This window comes from Hemicordylus capensis, chromosome 2 (genome assembly GCF_027244095.1).
Source record: "Hemicordylus capensis ecotype Gifberg chromosome 2, rHemCap1.1.pri, whole genome shotgun sequence".
In the NCBI taxonomy this organism is placed as follows: domain Eukaryota; kingdom Metazoa; phylum Chordata; class Lepidosauria; order Squamata; family Cordylidae; genus Hemicordylus; species Hemicordylus capensis.
This window is the reverse complement of record NC_069658.1, coordinates 113,194,511-113,214,408: the sequence shown is the minus strand read 5'-3', so window position 1 is coordinate 113,214,408 and position 19,898 is coordinate 113,194,511. Positions and strand designations below refer to the sequence as shown.

Sequence of the window (19,898 nt, the reverse complement as noted above, 5' to 3'; positions counted from 1 at the left end):
AAGCTTTTTAACTAGACTTGTGGTTTAAAATTGTTTTAAGGGTTTAATTTCTGATTTAATTTGTTTTATGTTGCTGAAAACTGCTCAGAGACGGAAGCTTGGGGCGGTGTACAAATATTACAGATAAAATAACTACACTTTTGAAAGCGTGTTATGTCATGCAGTATATCTACCTATCTTTTTCGTGTGCTGAAAATGTGAAGCAATTTAGGATAATTGTTGTTAAGCCTTCCTAATACCAAACTGTTTCAGGTTCCAGGAACCAAAGAACACAGAAATATTGAGCCCTTTCTCACGATCTGATTTCTCACGGGATTGCGCACCCAGATGTGCAGCTGCCTCGGGCAGCACAGAGGGTCGGGGGCTGAGATGTGTTGCCCCAGCCCTTGGAACTACCATGATGCACTGTGTGAGTATACAGTGCATGGTGGGGATTCCCCTGGCACTGGCTGCTGCTGTGTTGGAGCCACACAGTGCTGACAAAGAATCATTTAGCCCTGGTTAAGGGCGTGCTCATGCCCATAACCCTGACTAAGCGGCAGGCCTCTTTGGCAGGTTTACCGCTGCTGGGAGCCATGTGGCTCCCAGTGGCGCTTACAATCCACCAACGCCAGGCTTGGCTTCCTTAGCCTAGTTTTGGCTGAATATAAGAACAGCCTCATTAAGTGAAATGAGTGAATGTGTTTATTTTGCAAACATATAAGCAGAGCACTGGGAAGCAAAAACTTCAGTTATCAGTATCTCACGGACTATAATTCCCAGGATTTGTTGGGGAAAGCCTTAGCAGTTAAAGTTGCATGGAATCAATATAAATTTGTAGCATAGATGCTGCCTGAGTATCACTGAGTGATCAAATAAATTGTTTAGAGTTACAAGGATATAGTACAGGTGAAACTTGGAAAATTAGAATATCGTGCAAAAGTCCATTAATTTCAGTAATGCAAATTAAAAGGTGAAACTGATATATGAGACAGACGCATTACATGCAAAGCGAGATAAGTCAAGCCTTAAGTTGTTATAATTGGGATGATCATGGCGTACAGCTCATGAAAACCCCAAATCCACAATCTCAGAAAATTAGAATATTACATGGAACCAAGAAGACAAGGATTGAAGAATAGAACAATATCAGACCTCTGAAAAGTATAAGTATGCATATGTATTCAGTACTTGGTTTGGGCCCCTTTTGCAGCAATTACTGCCTCAATGCGGCATGGCATGGATGCTATCAGCCTGTGGCACTGATGAGGTATTATGGAAGACCAGGATGCTTCATTAGCGGCCTTCAGCAATTCTGCATTGTTTGGTCTCATGTCTCTCATCCTTCTCTTGGCAATGCCCCATAGATTCTCTATGGGGTCAGGTCAGGTGAGTTTGCTGGCCAATCAAGCACAGTACACTCTATACTTTTCAGAGGTCCAATATTGTTCTATTCTTCAATCCTTGTCTTCTTGGTTCCATGTAATATTCTAATTTTCTGAGATTGTGGATTTGGGGTTTTCATGAGCTGTATGCCATGATCATCACAATTATATTGTGTATGTATACAAGTCAACATATGGTATTGTATGAATTTCCATTATGCATTGTTTATGCAAGTAGATCAGGTGTGTGACTTGTTTAAATGTGCATATTTTTGCTATAGATTGTTTTTTTTTTAAAGGACAATAACAAAAATTGATATGTTGGAGAACAAGTTGTTGTTGTTTTTTTAATTGTGCTAACAAGAAATGTAGTTTATTCCTAAAAACAAAACAAAACACATCTTTACAACATCCTACATTTGTATGAAAGATGGAAAGAGGGATAAATAAGATGTAGGTGCTTTATTTTTAGAGTGTGAACATAGTTTAAGCTACCTGTATCTGTGGCAAATATTTTTCCCTAGTTTATCCATTCTTTAGGCATAAATGGGCTATTTCTTCTAATTAATTAATTTCACTTAAAATTTGTTTGAGTTATTTTTGGACCCATGTGTTCGTTCTATGTGTGGAAGGGAAGCATTTTTAATTAATTGCAACAAGCTTGGTTCTTATAGATGTAGATAAGGTTAAAAGCATGAGATTGATTTGCTGAATATTGATGTGTCCAAAGATGCAAACAGCTTTTCTTCTAGAAGTATACATCTATGAAGCATGAATTCAGCATCTTCCACCTTTTTATATGCAATAGACCGTGACCTTATATTTGTAAGAGACAGGCCAAAAAAGAATCACTTTAACACACTCTCCCTCCCAAACAAAATTAAACAAAATATTGTTTTCTTCAATCACAAATGTTTTTCTTGAAAATGTATTTTGCTTCCATTTTCTTTCTGTCATTAGAGACTATTAAATATTGGGAAGGGCCTGTTACTTTCTAATCTGAATAAAGTATACATCCTGTGTACTGTACTTTAGTTGTAAAATAGGACTCCCTTTTGTAATAGTTAATCCTTTTTGTCGTTGGCCTACTAACATTTATCCTTTTCCCCTCCTTCTCTGCTGCATAATAATGGAGTAGTAAACCCGACAGGTGAGATATGAATAACAATTGCTCTCTGTTTTCTCAGGAAAGGAAAGCAAAAAAATGTACATACAGAAAATGTACCCAGATATATACATTTCCAAAAAATGTACCTCTCCAGATGGTGTGGCTTTCTAGATGTACCTGGAAAATGGATCTTTTAAAACAGAATAGCTGATATCGGGAGTAATGCAGTGCTGGTTCTACTGATGCTGCACTGGTTCTAAGGGGTAGTGAGAATTTTCATCAGTCTCCCTTCCCTCTGAAGCCCACAGTGCTTCCTGATGGCTGCACAACCCTCATTTTCAGGAGGCACAGAAAACTTCAGAGGGAAGGAGATAGCAGCTAAAATCACCCTTCACCTGTAGCACCAGCACTGTATTGGTATGGATGCCAAACATTGTTTTCCAATCTAAATGGATTTGGCTAGCTATAAAAGTCATGAGTATGTCCTAAAACAGTGTAGAAATTTCTGTTTCAGAGTTGCCAATGGAAAAAATATGCTTAATCTTTCATATTAGATATAGCATGAAATCAATTTGTAAGAGTACCTGGCTCTGACTTTAAATGATGCTAATCAGAATAAGTATTGTCCTTGGGCTAGCTGTGTCGAAAACATTCAGTTTGTGTATGCTGCTGAAGGAAGGATGTTAAAATCTTCCTTTCTTATAGATAAAGCTGGGAACCCCCTATTTTTTTTAAGGATTCTTCATATGCCCTTGGATGCAACCACTAGGCCAAATCCAGGGAAGTTTGGCATGCCTCAGTTTCACTGAAATCAATAGAAATTTAGTGCTTTATTGTGGGCTTGCATCCCATTCATGTCAACAGGGTTTAGGTATGCCTCATTATCTTTTGACTGTGCCAGTGTCCCACCAGAAAACCCATTATTGTAAATGATGTCTGTAGGCACTGGCTACATGAAGATGCCTTACCTATAGCTTCATGTTTGCGTCAAACAGTGTGTTTCTATGTAATATTATTTTGTTGTTACTGTTTTAAAGAAATTGCATTGTTGTTTTTCATGGATTTTACAGAAATCGATGTCCCCATTTTTCTTTAAAATGCAGAGCTGTAGAACCAATGTTAAAATAAGAGAGAAGGTTAGATATAGCTCTGCTCATTGATAATTAACTTCTTGATTAAACTTTTAATGAGTGTGTTCACTTTGTCCATATAGGAAAAGGGCAGAGACAGACTCTAGAAAGAGTAGTATACCCAACAGCAAGGAGATTCCCTCTCACCATCCCACAGATCCAGTAGAGCTACGACGCCTTAATTTTCAAACTCCAGGTAAGATGCAAAGCATTCTTATTTTCAGTTTTGTATAGCACCTGCCTGGAATCTGATTATTTTTGCTGAGATAGAAATTGGATTTAACATGCTGAATTTAATTCATGTTTCAGTGAGGTCTTTAGTTTGATTACCGAAGAGACTTTTTAAAACATTTTTTGTGTGTGTTCTCAACATTTTTCTTTCCGAGATACCAGTTACTGAAACAAGCTGTACAACTTGTTCCTCATTCCAGTTGGACTCTTTCTGGGGACATGAACTCAGTTAATTATGCATCTTTCTCAGTGGACCTTATTTAAGAACATCTATAACTATTTTCAGGAACTGAAATAGCAAACCCCGTGGCAAAGCAATTAGGATAACAGTTCTTCTTCCCTCTAGCTCCCTACCTGTCAAGTGTGACTGTTTCTAAGCCTTTCACTAGTAGCCTCTAGTATAGTTGAATTGTTATAACTATAAACCATGATTAATAACTATGGTTCCATCTTAAGCAGGATTTGAAACTAACTTTAATCCCTGACTTCAAATCCTGGTTCATATGGAACCTTGGTTAGTGTTAACAATGCTTATGCAACCCTTAACCATGGACAAGGCTAGCATGTTCTAGAAAAAGGAAATAGTTGGGAAATTTTATGGAAAGAGTGTGAATAGTTGAAAAATAGGCTTATGTGCTGGCCTTTCTGATTATATCTTGTACAAAATGCATTCTGTACTTTAAAAAGAAAAACCCTACACTGAACATTAATATATAACCACTCTTCCAAGAACTCTGGTAAGCTTAAACGGCATTCTTCCTTTTACCAGGTTATATTTCTGAGTAGGGGTGCATTCTCCTCATCCAAATTATCTGAATTTGTTTCATTAATGGAACAAATGGATTAGGAATTCTTCATTGCCCCATTTTTATTTCCAAACTTTGTACAAAGCACCTTGCATATGCAGTGTTCCACTGATATGCAGGGGTGTTTTGTTTTTTTCTTCAGATCTTCAGTTCATTTGTGCCTTCTTCTCCCTACATTATCAACTTTCATATGCCCATTGATGAAACACTGCAAAAAAGGAATCTTACCAATGTGTGCACATGTGCATGCATGTTGGCTGTTTGTAAGGCATGAAACAATATGGAGCGTGGCTTCAGCAGCACAAGCAGATCTCTCCTCTGCACTGCTGCACAACCTAGCACTCTCCCTTCCCTTTCTCTCTCTCTCTCTCTCTGTCTCTCACTCTCTCTCTCTCACACACACACACACACAATCTTGAGGTAGTCATACATACAATGACAGCATTTTCTAATTTCTAATTTTGTCAAGAGTATATGAATACCATGAATAGACAAGAGAAAGATGCAAAAAGGATGAAAAACTGAAATCCCTGCAACACATATGCATACTCCACACATGAAACACATACACTCCTTTTATGGAATTGATTTTGAGAAATCTCTCTAGTTAAACCAGATCTATAAGGAATGACATAATGGGCAGAGTTAAACAGAGAAATGCTAAAGGAAGGGAATGGGGGGGGGAATCTCCTCCCTCTTTTTGAGGGTCAGTTTACCTGTTGCTGTTCAATATTCCATGACTAAGACATCGTGCCATTGCAGAGGAAATCCTATAGACATGATTTTCATATGACATTATATCATATTGTCATTTGACATTACATCTCAATGAATGCAATTTGTATCTTCAGCATAGAGTTACTGGGATAAGAGAGATCCTGACATTCACAAGCATGAATTCAATATAATAGTAGTATTTAAGAAAAGTAATGGGTGCAAAGTCACCGTTCCACGTTATTCTAGTGATTTAGCAGCATTTTTTGTAAAATATATTTGTTTCCAGTGTGGCTTACTTTTGTGCAATCATTTGAGTTCTGTATTTTAATGAAGTTACTAAGATTCAGAGCATAGCAAAACAAACGCAGAGGTTATTTTGAAAACACTTAAAGGATGAACACATCCTGTTAATTAACAAAAGGCAGGGAACACATTCTTCATGGGATTTTAGAGAGATTCAGTGTGTCTAGATAGCATGTAGAACATGAAGAACAAATACCTCTGACTATATTCACACATCTCCTTATAAAATGAAAACATCAAGGGAAGCCAGGATTGTGCCCACTGGCCTCACTTTTAAACTTTGCATCACACTTTTAGAAGAGAACTTGGACATGTACAAATTGCACAAAGGTGTGTAGTGGGCAGTTTTATTTCTGAAAATGAGATTCTGTATCCGTATTTGTGCAACATTCAGATGTACACTACTTAGGTGGATCCACGTGCCAGAAAGTGGGTCACACCTCTGCAAATTATTATTTGAAACAGTATGAAAATTTTCAGCTTCCCAGCAGCTTAAAGGATTTCTGTTTATAAGTCTGTTGTGTGTTAGTTAAGGATAGCCCGTCATTTTATTGTTCTTCTGTGGTAACATTCCTAGAAAAATAAGTCTTACACATTCCTGCATTTAGTGAAATTAAATTCCTGCAGGAATTAGTGAAAAAGGAGACCAGAATCATCATAAAGCCTTCACAACAGATTTAAATGACTGAAATCCACACAAAGAACTCACTTTGGGTTTCAGAGAACTGACTGGATGATTTTAAGCACTCTGGGAATTGATTTTCATAGACCTCAAGCTCCAGGATGCCTCTAATTTGCTTGTCATTTAGGGGAATCGGATTTAGACATTCTTAGAAATTGACCCCCTGCTTGTCTTCACTGAAGCTCCAAATGTGTCACACTCGGAAGTAATTTATATAAGTTTATTGTAATTAAATCTTTATCTCATTAGAGCTCACTACCATCTTTTAAAGACCCTTGGAACATAAGAAAAATAAATACCATTGAATTGAAATGTCCATATTTATGTAGGAATTTATTTACCACTCAGTTCCAGAGTAAGAGTAGTCCCTTGTTTGTGAATATGGAGAAGACCAGAGGAAGGGAAATTTATTTTGAAAACAACTAACTAAGCATATGGAGAAGATGGACTCATTCATCTAAACTGCCTATTAGCTAACCAGTTGTCCTCCCACTGCATGCCATTTTCCTGCAGTTTATTTAAATGAATCACTCACACACTAAACAGAAAAATAACATCCCAGATTCTGCTCCTGTCAATCGTTTTTGTATTTAGCAGAGACTATTAACAATAACATCAAATCCAGTTTACAGGAAAAACAATCATGATCTGGATTGAGATCTGTTGAGATCCAAAAGTATGGGCTCTGCGCCTACACAGGGACTACGCAGTAGCCATGGCACATCTTGTTGAGGCGTCCAAGCCCCGCCCTCACTCCTACAGCGTGCTATTTAAAGGCAGGCTGGACACCATGTTTCTCAGTTCTTGGATGACCGCCATCACGTTTGGACCTTGATCTGCCACTCCTGTCATCGGATAGGTTCCTCAGTGCCCTTAGGGGGATTTCTTCTATTAAAAATAGATGGATATTTAGTGTATGGCCCATTTCTTCATTTAAAAATAGATGGATATTTAGTGTATGACCCATTTCTGGTTGACGGACTACATTTGGAGTGTTTTTTGACTTGACTTGGCTGACAGACCACGACTCGAAATTGGCTTCGACACCTACATCAACATCGATTCATCATAAGTAAAAAATGTCTACCTTGACATTGTTGACCCATCATAAGCCTATGGTGTCAACTTCGACGTCAAGATCTTCTCCCTCGACATCAAAGACAGCCAAGCCTTCAATGTCAATGGTCAGTGCACATCGCACATAAGAAACCGTCTTGACACCAGGAACCTCAAAGTCGGCAAAACTCCAGAAGACAGAATATTTATAAGACAGAAACTTATAAATCTGATATAAGAGTGTACTCTGTCACCTTCTGCGATCCAGCATTGTCCCTCGACACCAGTTGTGTCTTCAACATCGAAACCCTCTCTCAACATTGTGCCAGCAGTTCAACATGTACACACCATCCATCCATCGACACCAACACGCTCGATGTTGAGGGTCGATTCCTTATCTCCAGCACCGACACCAGTCTCATTTTCTGCACCATCAACAGCAACGGTTCGGAAAACTGTCCCTCCAACATCAACTCTGCATGCTCCCATGATTTCGATGTTGACACAAGTGTCTCCTCAAATGACCTCCAAAAGCCAGATGATTTCCTCTGCTTCCAAGGCCTCACAAACCCACCCTCTGCTTACTGCACAATAAACCACGCAAACTACATCTCCCTCTTTGCGCTCTGTAGGCTCCCAGACAGGAACCCTGCATCCTTCACAACACACCACCATGGAAACACAAACATGTGTCCCCTCTTCCGACTACATCTGCTTCTGAACACTACGGCTCCTCTGACTTTGAATCAGACCTGGAGGAGGTGGACAGCCTGGTGAATCCCCCCACTGATGTTCCTCCACCTACTTATGTTTCTCCAAATAAAGAGATAAAAGCCTACTATAAGCGCATATGTGCCATGGCAGAAGCACTAGGTTTGGACCTACAGTCGGAGTTGTCCACAATAGATGACCCGGTAAACAACTTTATGGCCAAAGCACAATCTACCCAACCCGCAGCCTTACCCATGCTCCCGGTGATCACCAGACCAGCAAAGTGTGCCTGGGAAGTTCTGCACACATCCACTCCCACTTCCAAGAGACTGGAGAACCTCTACCGTATCCACCTATTGAAGCATCCAGCCCCTAATTCTCTTGTGGTCGATTGTGTCACTTCCTCCAAATCCAGAAGGCGCCACACAGCTCCAACTGAAAAAGAAGGGAGGAAATTGAACATGTGAGGGAGAAAAATTTACTCCACCTCCTGCCTGTCAATTAAGATGGCAAATTATTCAGCCTGTATGGCCAAATACAATCATGGCCTCTGGGAATCTCTTCAGGGTGACTTGGACACCCTATCCCCTGAAGACTTTAAGAAAAAGTTCCAACAGACCCTTGAAAAATCTGATGACCTGACTAGGCAACAGTTAAGCATTGCAAAACACTTAGCAGAATCCAAATCCCACTCTCTGACCGCTGCTGTGATCTTACACAGACATACATGGCTGAGATCCACCAACCTCCAGACTGACATGAAAGAAAAGATTGAGGGCCTGGCCTTTGATTGCACCAGACTCTTCAGTGAATCTACAGATGCCACAATGGAACAACTCAAAACATCGAAATTCACGGCTAAGATGTTTACTTATCCAGCTTCAGTCTCTACCTATAGTGCAAAGTACCGTTCTTACTCCAACAAGCAACAACCTTCCTTCAGGCAACAAGATTGCCACGACTACAGGAATCAGTACCACCCTTTTAATAAATGCCCTTATCAAGGCAAACCCAAGACGTCTCTGTCACAACATACCAAGCAACTGGACTCTCAGAAGCACCTTTGAGGGTCTGGACCACCCACCGGCATTACTCTTCTCTCCATTCCCACCTGCGGGGGCCTTGACATCTGGGCAAGCGGATTCCACCAACATACCAGCATTGCCATGCAGTTCAATCAAGCTGGCAAGCCATGCCCCTGCATGGCACCACATAACTTCGGACCGTTGGGTCCTGAAGATCATATTCTCAGGATACACCATAGAGTTCAAAACAACCCCTCACTTTACAGGAATGAAGTTTACTCCGCTGTCCATAGCCCTACAGGACAAACTGGAAGAACTGTTGAAGAAGGGTGCAATCACCCCAGTGCCATGGGCGCACAGTCGGGAGGGGTTCTACTCCCGCTACTTTCAGATCCCAAAGCGGGATGGGGGCATCTGCCTCATTGTGGACCTCGTGATTCTAATGCTGATCAACAAGCTGATCAGTGTCAGGAAGTTCCGAATGATGGCGTTGCAACAAATACTTCCACTTCTCCATGGAGAGAAGTGGCTTGCTACACTGGATTTAAAAGATGCCTACTTCCACATCTGCATCAGAGAACAACACAGGCAATACCTACGCTTTACAGTAGGCCATCTCCATCAATTTGGTTAACAATGGATGCATCCCTATTGGGGTGGGGCGCCTATTGCAAAGGTCACCAGATTCAAGGAAAATGGTCCCCACACGAGGCCCAGTTGCATATAAACTTCCTGGAGTTACTAGCTAGTGTCTGTCTGGGATGTACTCATTTAACTGACGACGCTGAAAACCCAGGGTATGGCCAACGTCTCTTTGAAAGTCCACTAAGCCTCCCTCTCATCGAAACATCCAGGATGTGATGGCAAAACTCTATTCTCACATCCAGAAAGTAAAGCCTTCCTGAAAAGTCTCTTGAATATGTATCTGCCTACATGGGCCCCAGTGGAACCCTGGAGTATCTCCTTGGTACTCTCATTGTCTCAAGCTCCGTTCAAACCTATGGCTACAGCACCCATAAAACTTGTCTCCTTAAAGACAGCCTTTTTAATCGCCATTACAACGGCAAGACGTGTAAGTGAACTTACAGCTCTGAGGATAGTTGCTCCATATATGAGATTCTATCCGGATAAGGTCCTGACGTGCCTAGACTACACCCTTTTTTACCAAAAGTAGTCACCAACTTCCACCTGAGTCAGGACATTGTCCTTCCAACATTCTTCAGAGACCCTACGACCGCACTAGAATGCTCCATGTACTCTCTGGATGTGCGCAGGGCATTCCTGTTCTACCTAGCACGGACCAAGGACTTCATATCTTCTAACCACCTCTTCATAGCCTACAAAGGCACTGCCAGAGGCTCTTGCTTCTCAAGATAAAGATAATCAAACTGGTTGGTCGAATTCATCTTGTTCACCTACAAATTGCAAGGCAAGACTTCTCCAAAAGCTATCAAGACCCATTCCACTCGGGTATACACTTCTTCGGCTGCACACCTCTCAGGGGTATCTTTTATGGACATCTACATGATCCACAGAGTTACCCTTTATAAAGCACTACGCCATAGATGCGCGCACTGCTGCTGAGGTGAACTTCAGGAGAAGTGTTCTAGAAAGGGTGTTACAATAATCACTACTGCACCCTCCTCCATTGTGAGCTTGCTAAACACCGATACTTATGGATCTTGATGAATCTCGATCCAGATAAACAAGTTGCTCACCTGTAACTGATGATCTGGAAGAGATCAGTCAACATCCATAAGACCCTCCTGAACCACCCCTCTGCAGTAGTGTTCTGCTATGTGCATACTTGTGTGCAGGCCACTGCCTTTTCCGTCAACATTGATGAACTCACCTTCATAACTGGATGGTCGACCTCCACGGCAGTTATCCAAGAACTGAGGAACATGGCATCCAGTAGCCCGCCTTTAAATAGCACGCTGTAGGCATGGGGGCGGGGCTTGGATGCCTTGACAAGCTGCGGCATGGCTGCCGCGTGGTCCCTGAGCAGGCGCAGAGCCCATGCTTATGGATGTCGATGGATCTCTTCCAGATCATCAGTTACAGGTGAGCAACCTGCTTTTTCTTCAAAGCTTGGCTCCCTATTTCGCAATATACACATAGGTCCTACTAAAACTGGGGCATATCATTCTCGCCTGCCCACTGTCTGTTTTGAGACCGTCTCAGGGCAAGTAATAGGGAGTGGAACAAATAACAATTCTGGCTGGCCTTTAAAATCTTTAAGCTTCCTCACTATAGTAACTTGTAGGGATGGGCCCGGAACGATCCGGAGGCCATTGAAAGGCCTCCGGACCGGTCCAGACCTGGGTGGTTCGGATCGGGGGTGGGGGGTAGCTTTAAGAGCGGCAGGAGGGTTTACTTACCCCTCCCGCCGCTTTCCGCTGTGGATCCGTAATCTGCAGAGTAATTGGGGTGGCAGGATACCTCCCTGCCGCCCCTTCCCTGCTGCTGGTCTGCAAAAACTCCCAGTAATCCTTTGCACGCGCATACGTCAGTGACGTGAAGCACGCGCACAATGTCTGCGCGCGCAAAGGATTACTGGGAGTTTTTGCAGACCAGCAGCAGGGAAGGGGCAGCAGGGAGGTATCCTGCCACCCCAATTACTCTGCAGATTATGGCGCCACAGCGGAAAGCGGTGGGAGGGGTAAGTAAACCCTCCCACCACTCTTAGAGCTACCCCCCACCCCAGTGCCGGACCGCAGTGTGGCGGTTCCGTGCACACCCCTAGTAATTTGTTTCACATACTCTGTGCTCTCCATACATTTTCATAAGGCAGCAGCATTTGGCGAAGGAATGTAGTACAAAGCAACTCCACTGCAGAGAGAATAACACTATTGTTAAACATAAGAACATGATAACAGCCCTGCTCGATCAGGCCCAAGGCCCATCTAGTCCAGCATCCTGTTTCACACAGTGGCCCACCAGATGCTGCTGGAAGCCACAAGCAGGAGGTGAGGACATGCCCGCTCTCCTGCTGTTACTCCCCTGCAACTGGTACTCAGAGGTATCCTGCCTTTGAGGCTGGAGGTGGCCCACAGCCCTCCAACTAGTAGCCGATGATAGACCTCTCCTCCATGAAGTCATCCAAACCCCTCTCAAAGCCGTCTAGTTTGTTGGCTGTCACCACATCTTATGGCAGAGAATTCCACAAGTGGATTATGCATTTTGTGAAAAAGTATTTCAATTTTTTGGTCCTAGATTTCCTGGCAATCAATTCCATGGGATGACCCCGGTTCTAGTGTTATGTGAGAGGGAGAAGAATTTCTCTCTATCCACATTCTCCACACCATGTGTGATTTTATAGATCTCTATCATGTCTTCCCGCAGTCGTCTTTTTTTCTAAACTAAAAAGCCCCAGGTGTTGTAGCCTTGCTTCTTAAGAAAGGTGCTCTTGGCCCCTGATCATCTTGGTTGCCCTCTTCTGCACCTTTTCCAGTTCTACAATGTGCTTTTAAGAGGTGGCGATCCGAATTGTACACAGTACTCCAGGTGTGGCCCCACCATAGTTTTGTATAAGGGCATTATAATATTAGCCATTTTATTTTCAATCCCCTTCCTAATGATCCCTAGCATGGAATTGGCCTGTTTCACAGCTGCCACACATTGAGTTGACACTTTCAACAAGCTGTCCACCACGACCCAAAGATCCCTCTCCTGGTCAGTCACCGACAGCTCTATTTATGGTGGGATTTAAAGCAAAGCATAGCACTCATATCCTGAGTGCATCTAAAACTGCACTAAGCAGTAAGCATATTTAATTGAAAGGCACAAGAAGCAGGAATTCTCAACCACAAGTTCCATTTGAGCCATTTGCTGTAATAAGATGCAATGTTTGCCCTGTGCTGAAATGAGAAAATGATTTTCATTTAAGGCCATGCTTTTAAAAAAGAGAAAATGGAAAGGAATTTGCTCCTGTTCAGCTGTGGGTTTTCCCACCTTGTATAAATAGTTGCCTTGAGCAACTTTCTAAAGTATTAGATATGAAACATGTCTGTAAACAGAAGACCAAATCATGCCAGGCAGTAGCTGCTAATCCTGGCTTTCTACTGTGTGTCTCTGTGTATTACGATAAATGTATCTCCTCTTGACAATGTTCACCAGGAGACAGTGGTATATTTGCAGCAAAACATCTGTAGTGTAAAGTGTGAATCAGTCCTTGGGGCATATTTGTTTTCTTAGTTTAGTGCCTTGGTGGCAGCTGAGCAGATGTGAATATTTTGCTATGAGAACTTGCATTGAAGATGTGTCTTTCACCAATGGGGCGAGTTTTGCTAGTTCTCACAGTGATGCATCGGTATTACTATATAAGTAACTGTAACATAGTGGTTTTATGTTAATTATAAAATTACCACACTCTCCAGAATAAAAACCAAACACATGACATAGTTTCATTTCTGTGGAGCTGAATACTAGAGCCATTTTGCACCATGAGCCAGTTCCTCATGAAATTTCAGATATACATGCTTACTCTTGTTCCTGTTTGGTTTGAGATAGGTCCTCATAGTTTTATGTTTCTATGTGGCTTAATTTCTTCCCCCTTTCCCACTCTAATACAGTGGAGCAGATATTGGCATGTTGTTCCTTTTGAGTTACTAGCATGTAGGAGGCCTTCCATCTGTTTGTCTACATATGTGTTAATACATGCTCCTAGGATATATAGAATGATGTAAATGTGTACCAGCAAAAGTATGCATCCTGTATTGTAGATGCATAAAATAACTTTGTTGGCATAATGCATTTTACATAGTACAGTGGTCTCTTGGTGTGCATATAGTCAATGATGGTCAATTGTAACCTCATGCATATGCTTAGAACAATATTTAACATTAACATGTACCCACAGCAAAAACGCTTTTAAAAAAACTGGTATATATTAACAGTAGCACTCATCTGTGGATACTAGACTGCATGAACAGTGCAGAGATAAATCTTTATGGGAGGGGAATTCACCTGATGGACATAAAAAACCCTGTATGCTTATAATTATTTCCTTTTATAAGATTACTATGAAACATTGCTGAAAGGCACTCAATTTGTATTAGTCATAAAATTAAGAATGCTACACTGCAATAATAACCAGATGGTTAATTCCAGAAGTTGTTGGGTTTTTATATCCCTTCTGCTAAAAAAAGATTTTATGCCACCTTTTGATGAGCTGCAGAAGGATGCTGATAAATATAATGATAGAACATAGAACTAATTGTTGGGCTTGGTGCTTCTTTGAATCTGAATGCATCAATATGAGCAACAAAACCCACAGTGAAATAGGGCTTAATTAGTTAAAATGTGTAATCATTTATTCTCGATTACTATGCTGGAATAATACTTAACTGCCATGTAACAGTTATCCTACTGAAAAATCCACTTCGGCAGAAGTTACCATATTAAAATCCATTTTGACAGTAAGCTGGTCCAAAAAAATTAATTGTATGATTCTATACCTTGATATGTTAGGGTAGTTGAGTATTCTTTCCAACACTGACTGTCCAGGGAAATGTTGTGCATGCAAAATTATACATTTGTCTTTGTGTAAACTGACTAAATATGATGGTCTTCTACTGCTGTTACTAATTTGTTTCCCATTTCCAATTGGCTTTACTTTTTACAGCTTTGAGCAGTAATTCAGTCCCCTACGCCTCCCTGATTGGCTCTGTGTCCTCCCTCTCTAGCCAAACTACCACTCAGTCCTTATATGATAATAACTCTCTCCCACGATTCGCTCGAAAAGGTCTAAACATCTTTGTCTCTATTATTTTCTCTGTTCAATCACTGTTAAGATGTTCCATCTTTCAACTTCCATTTCTGAATAAGCCTAGCATTTTCTTGTGCCGCTTTTACTTTTATATTTTCAATGGGGTGCTCAATCTGGATTAAATATTTTTGAAGCTTCTAATTTAAAAACAACACAAAAACCTCTTTCCCCCAGCTTAAATATCACATATGATGAAATGGTAGATCTTAAAATTGATTCATATAAAAAATATTATGTTTGAATAGCTTTCCTCTTCCAAGAAGAAGTTTCCATAATTTGTGGATCTGAATACTTCCTTTGGTTCACTTGATTTTATAATATAACCATGTAGACCACACAGTCAAAAGAACTATTGTGTAATTACTTGGGCTACAGAATAGTATTTAGTACTATTTTCTATGCCACAAACAAGATTTGAACGAGATGCTGTCTTTCCTATGAACTTTATAAAGCTAGCTTTCAAAAAAGATATGTAGTAAAGCTATTTTACGAATTATCCACATTGTGAATTGTTGGTCATGTCATGTTATGTTAAGCTGTGCTACAGCAGCTGCATGCTAGCTTTCTTAGATCATACTCTTCAAGTTCATGGTGGTGAAACAGCCTGAACTGTGGAAACTTTGGCTTCCAGTTTGAGCCCCCCCTCCTCCCTCTCAGTTACCATGTTTTGTTTTAAAGTTTTGACACATTATGGGGTTCACTAGTTTAGAAAGCTTTAGCCAATTACATGTCTCCCTGCAAGAAGCTCTTTTTTATTCTAGGCGTGCTTAAAATTAACATAATAAATAAATAAATAAATGGAAAATGTTTTTGGTGGGTGGAAAACCATCCATATTGATTGGTTGTTAATAAATATCCACAAAAATGGACTTGCTGAAACCTTCAGATGGCAGGTCATGCTAGTTGACCCCACATCTCCTGTCACCTCTCCCCCCCTTGTCTTCCCCTTCCCCTCCCCTCTGTATCTATCCCATCCTCTCCCTAAGCCTTGTCTGTACACTATTTTTCCATTGTATTTTTCCATTGGTAGACAAAGATGTTTACACCTGAAGTAGATTGTAGGTAATTTCTGGGGGTTGATAAAGGGGCTTGGGGTTGAGGAGATCTGAAGTACTAGGATAAGCCAGATGTTTGTGTTCAACTGAACTGAGTCTGCACAACCCCTGCCTCTACAATCTGCTACTAGTGAAAACATTTTTGAAGCTCAAAATGTCTGATGTCTAATCTTGTCTTTATTGACTGTTGTCTGTAAGGAGCAGTGCATGTTACTCTGGCAATTCATAATTGCATGTGAATGTCCTAAACTTTACAAAGTATCTAAAAATAAATAAATCATTAGATTTTCCCTGCCATTTTAAGTAAGCCTCATGTTAGTGAGTTCTCCAGTCCTTGAAACACAGCAATCACTTTCTAAGTATCAAGCTATCCATTTATTTATTTTGTTTTATTTTGTTACAAATGATTATTTCCCTCTCTTTTCTTTCATCTTTGTTTTATTTATTTTTTATCATTTCCTTTTGCAGGTTCAAGTGTCTCTGGTTACCCTGGTAACCTACATTCTTCAAGTTAGTTTCCCTCATAAGTCACTTTATTTTCCGTCAGTAGTATTCTTTCTCCTCTAGGCTTATTTGAATGGCTTCTCCCTGTCCCCAGTATACCTTTTGTTCACCTAATTCCAACACAGTTTCCATTTCATACAGCGCAGGAAAAGGGGTTTGATATGGCATTAAGAGTCATTATTCAAAGCAGAAATCAACATCAGGTCTAACTGTCTCATTTTTCTCCACCTAGCTAACCTCATTAGTCTTGGCATAATAACTTTTTTTTTCTTTTACACCAGGAATGTTAGCTTTGGGGATATGCTTGGTGATTTTTTATTTTTATTTTTTTGGTAATTTTGGCTTCAAAGCTCATCTCTCCAGAGCATGTCTTGCTTTGAGTGACTAAACTATCTGCCTGCTTCTGTCACCTTACAACATCTTTACTATTTTACACATTTATAGCCATTCTACCTGCTGTATTTTCTAAGTCCGGGTCTTGGATCCCTTCTTTTATTGTTTTTTAAATGCTATTGTCATCTCTTTCTCCTTCAACAGGTATGGCTAGCCATCCACCAATACCTATTTTGGAACTTGCAGATCACATTGAAAGGCTAAAGGCTAATGACAACTTGAAGTTTTCTCAAGAATATGAGGTAATTTTTTCACACTTCTTAGAGGCAAATTTACTGATCGTTTAAAAGTGGTGTAGTTAGTATTGAATGGGTCCACTTCAGTGTCCCCTTTGATTCTAAGCCTAAACGGGGGCCAGTTCAAATTATTCCAGCCCATGTACATGTGATTAAGAAGGGAGTTCACTGAAAGCATGCCCATTGGAACATCCGCTACTGATGTCCCGAAGCCCTTCTAGACACTGTGACCCTGTTAATCTGAATACTTGTTTCAACAAGTATTTCAAGCACGTGTTTTAGGGGCCATTCAGATGAACAGCTCCCATACATGATACAGGGACACACCAAGAGGGCATCGGCATGTCTATAGAGGATGCCAAACAGGTGTGCTCTTGGCACACCCCTTCATCACTTTTGCATGGGCTGATAGAATTTGAATTGGCTAAACTGGTACCAAAAACAACCCACATTTAGTCCAGTGAGTCTTGCTTCCAAGTAAGTATGTTCGGCACTATAGCTTTCCTCCCCCCCAAAGAGTTCTGAAAAATTTGTATTTCAGATGATTTTTAGACCAAATGCTTTTGTCATGGGGAGTGTTCTGAATGAGTAAATTTTCCATTTGAATAGACAAGAGAGTTCAAATAAAATGCTGCTCTTGGTAAAGTTTCCTGTAAAAATCTACTATAAAAGAAAATTGTCTATCTTTCACATTCTGGCAATGGAAGAGGAGTGGGAATGGCTAAGGAGAAAATGGGAGATAAGAGAAACTTCATGGAAAGTGAGAGGAAAGGGTTCTCAAAGGACAAGATATTTTCATGCATAACTATTATTTAGTAGAAAGAATTACTTGGAAGCTAGCGGGCCTGGGCACAGAGCATCTGCGCCGCTAGTTGAGACCAGCTGTTTCTCCCCGAACGCCTGCCTGTTAGCCGCCCCCGGCCACCTGCCTTCTCCAGTTGGCTGGCACAGCTCTACCGGCCTGCCACCTCCTCGGCTCTGCCAGCCGGCTAGCCACCTCCTCCCGCTGACCCGTTTTCTCCTACTCGTCCACCTCCCCCTCCAATTACCCAGCGCAGCTCCGCCGGCTGGCCTCCTGCTCCCGCTGGTGCGGCTCCGCCACCCGGCTGCCTCCTCCCACCAGCACAGCTCTGCCATCAGCCACCTGCTCCTCCTCCCCCCGCAAGCCTCCTCCACCAGCCAACTGCCTCTGACCGCTGGCGTGGCTCCACCAGCTGTCTCCACCTGTTGGCTGCCTCCACCCACTGGCACGGCTCCACCAGTCGCCATTGCTATTCTCTGTCCTGCTCACAAACTTTTGTGAGATTTCCACCATTGTCTGTCCTGCTCGTGAACTCTCACGAGATTTCCGCCACGCATTAGAACCAGCACATCTTGGAGAAATAAGTATATAGATAATTTGCTATTGTACATATTTAAGCAGTCAGTATCTGATGTGTCAAAAATATAAACAATTTGGAGACAGTAACCTCCAAGAAGAAGGCATAAGATTTAAAAATCTAAAAACCAGGAAGTGCAAAGTTGTGTGATCTTTGTCATCCATAATCAGCACATTAAGTTTAACAGTGAATGAAGCAGTAAATTGAGCTTAATTTAATGCAGCTGAAATTTGCCATTAATAAATGTGGGCAGGAAAAAATGGGGTGGGGGGGAGTGATAGATACATATTTATTTCAGTCATTGACCAGTGAAAGAAGACAGTTACACAGACTCAGTGTGAATTTTACAGGCAATATTACAAAACTTAGCCATTCTGCATATAATCTCCTTATTGATGTTTGCTAATACAAACTTTAAGTAAAAGTCATCAGGGCATCCATGGAGATTTTCCAAAAGAGGAAATTAATCTTAAAACGCACATCCCTTTAGAGTGCACAATGCAAGATAACATGCGCAGTTGTTTCTGTGGCCCCAGTGCCACATGGACAAAATCGGGAGGAAAAAGATATCCCTCCAAACCTGAAGTAAAAGACACACTTTGGCAGTAAAAAGCCTAAACTGGAATAAATAATGCCCCTCGCGTGGAGTGATAAGATTTAATTTTTTTTATGGCAAGTTGAGCAGTCTGCCTAATTGAGTTGATATGAGCATTCCTAGAACCCGAAGAATGAAAGACTACACATAAATATTTAAAGGAATTCAACTGTTCGATTTTATGTCCATGCATAAGCCCATTATGTAACCTTGGGCACTTGGCAAAAACCATTACCTTCGTTTTACAGTAGTTTACTTTATTAGCTTGTTGGCACAGAAGGATGTAAAGAGTCTAAGGGCACGTTTTAGACCTAATGGCGTCTGAGACATGATAGCTATGTCTGCTGCATATAGTAATATGGATATACTCCTATTTGCTAGTTTCGGGAGGTGAATGGAAGGGACAGTCAAGCAAGAGACCACCGAGTTTATGTATATGTTAAACAAAAGTGGCTGCAAGAATGCAGCCCTGTCTCACCCCACCAAACGTTGAAATCTCCAGGGATAGAAGGCCGCTCAGGTTGCATACTTGTATATCATCATTTTATTTAATCAGCTCTGAGTTTAAATTTGGTGTCCAGTTAATTAATGCATTATAGGACTGACAGATAGAGATCTGTGCTCTTTTCATTACCTTATGTCAGAACTGCTCTAGAAGATGTGTTAGTCCACTGGGTAAATTTTTCATAGATTAAGGATTATGTTCAGTGTTGTTGTAGCATCAAGCCATTATTACTACTCCCATCAATAATTCATGAATTGTGGGTTATAATAGAATCATAACAGGAACAGCTTACAAAATACTCTTTTAATAGCCCATGGATTACAACTCC

At 41.1% G+C, this 19,898-nt stretch overlaps 1 protein-coding gene across 42 annotated transcripts in view; it reads left to right on the top strand.

Annotated features, from left to right (window-relative positions):
• PTPRD (protein tyrosine phosphatase receptor type D) overlaps positions 1-19,898 on the top strand; it is a 1,992,390-nt gene that overhangs the window by 1,828,064 nt on the left and 144,428 nt on the right. For 17 of the 42 annotated variants that reach the window (XM_053297923.1, XM_053297924.1, XM_053297949.1 and 14 more), the window contains 4 exons: positions 2,500-2,514; positions 3,686-3,798; positions 14,760-14,879; positions 17,000-17,097. In XM_053297923.1, coding sequence (XP_053153898.1) covers positions 2,500-2,514; positions 3,686-3,798; positions 14,760-14,879; positions 17,000-17,097 — 346 coding nt within the window. The remainder of the gene's footprint in view (positions 1-2,499; positions 2,515-3,685; positions 3,799-14,759; positions 14,880-16,999; positions 17,098-19,898) is intronic. The other 25 variants (XM_053297943.1, XM_053297942.1, XM_053297941.1 and 22 more) reach the window with 5 other exon arrangements.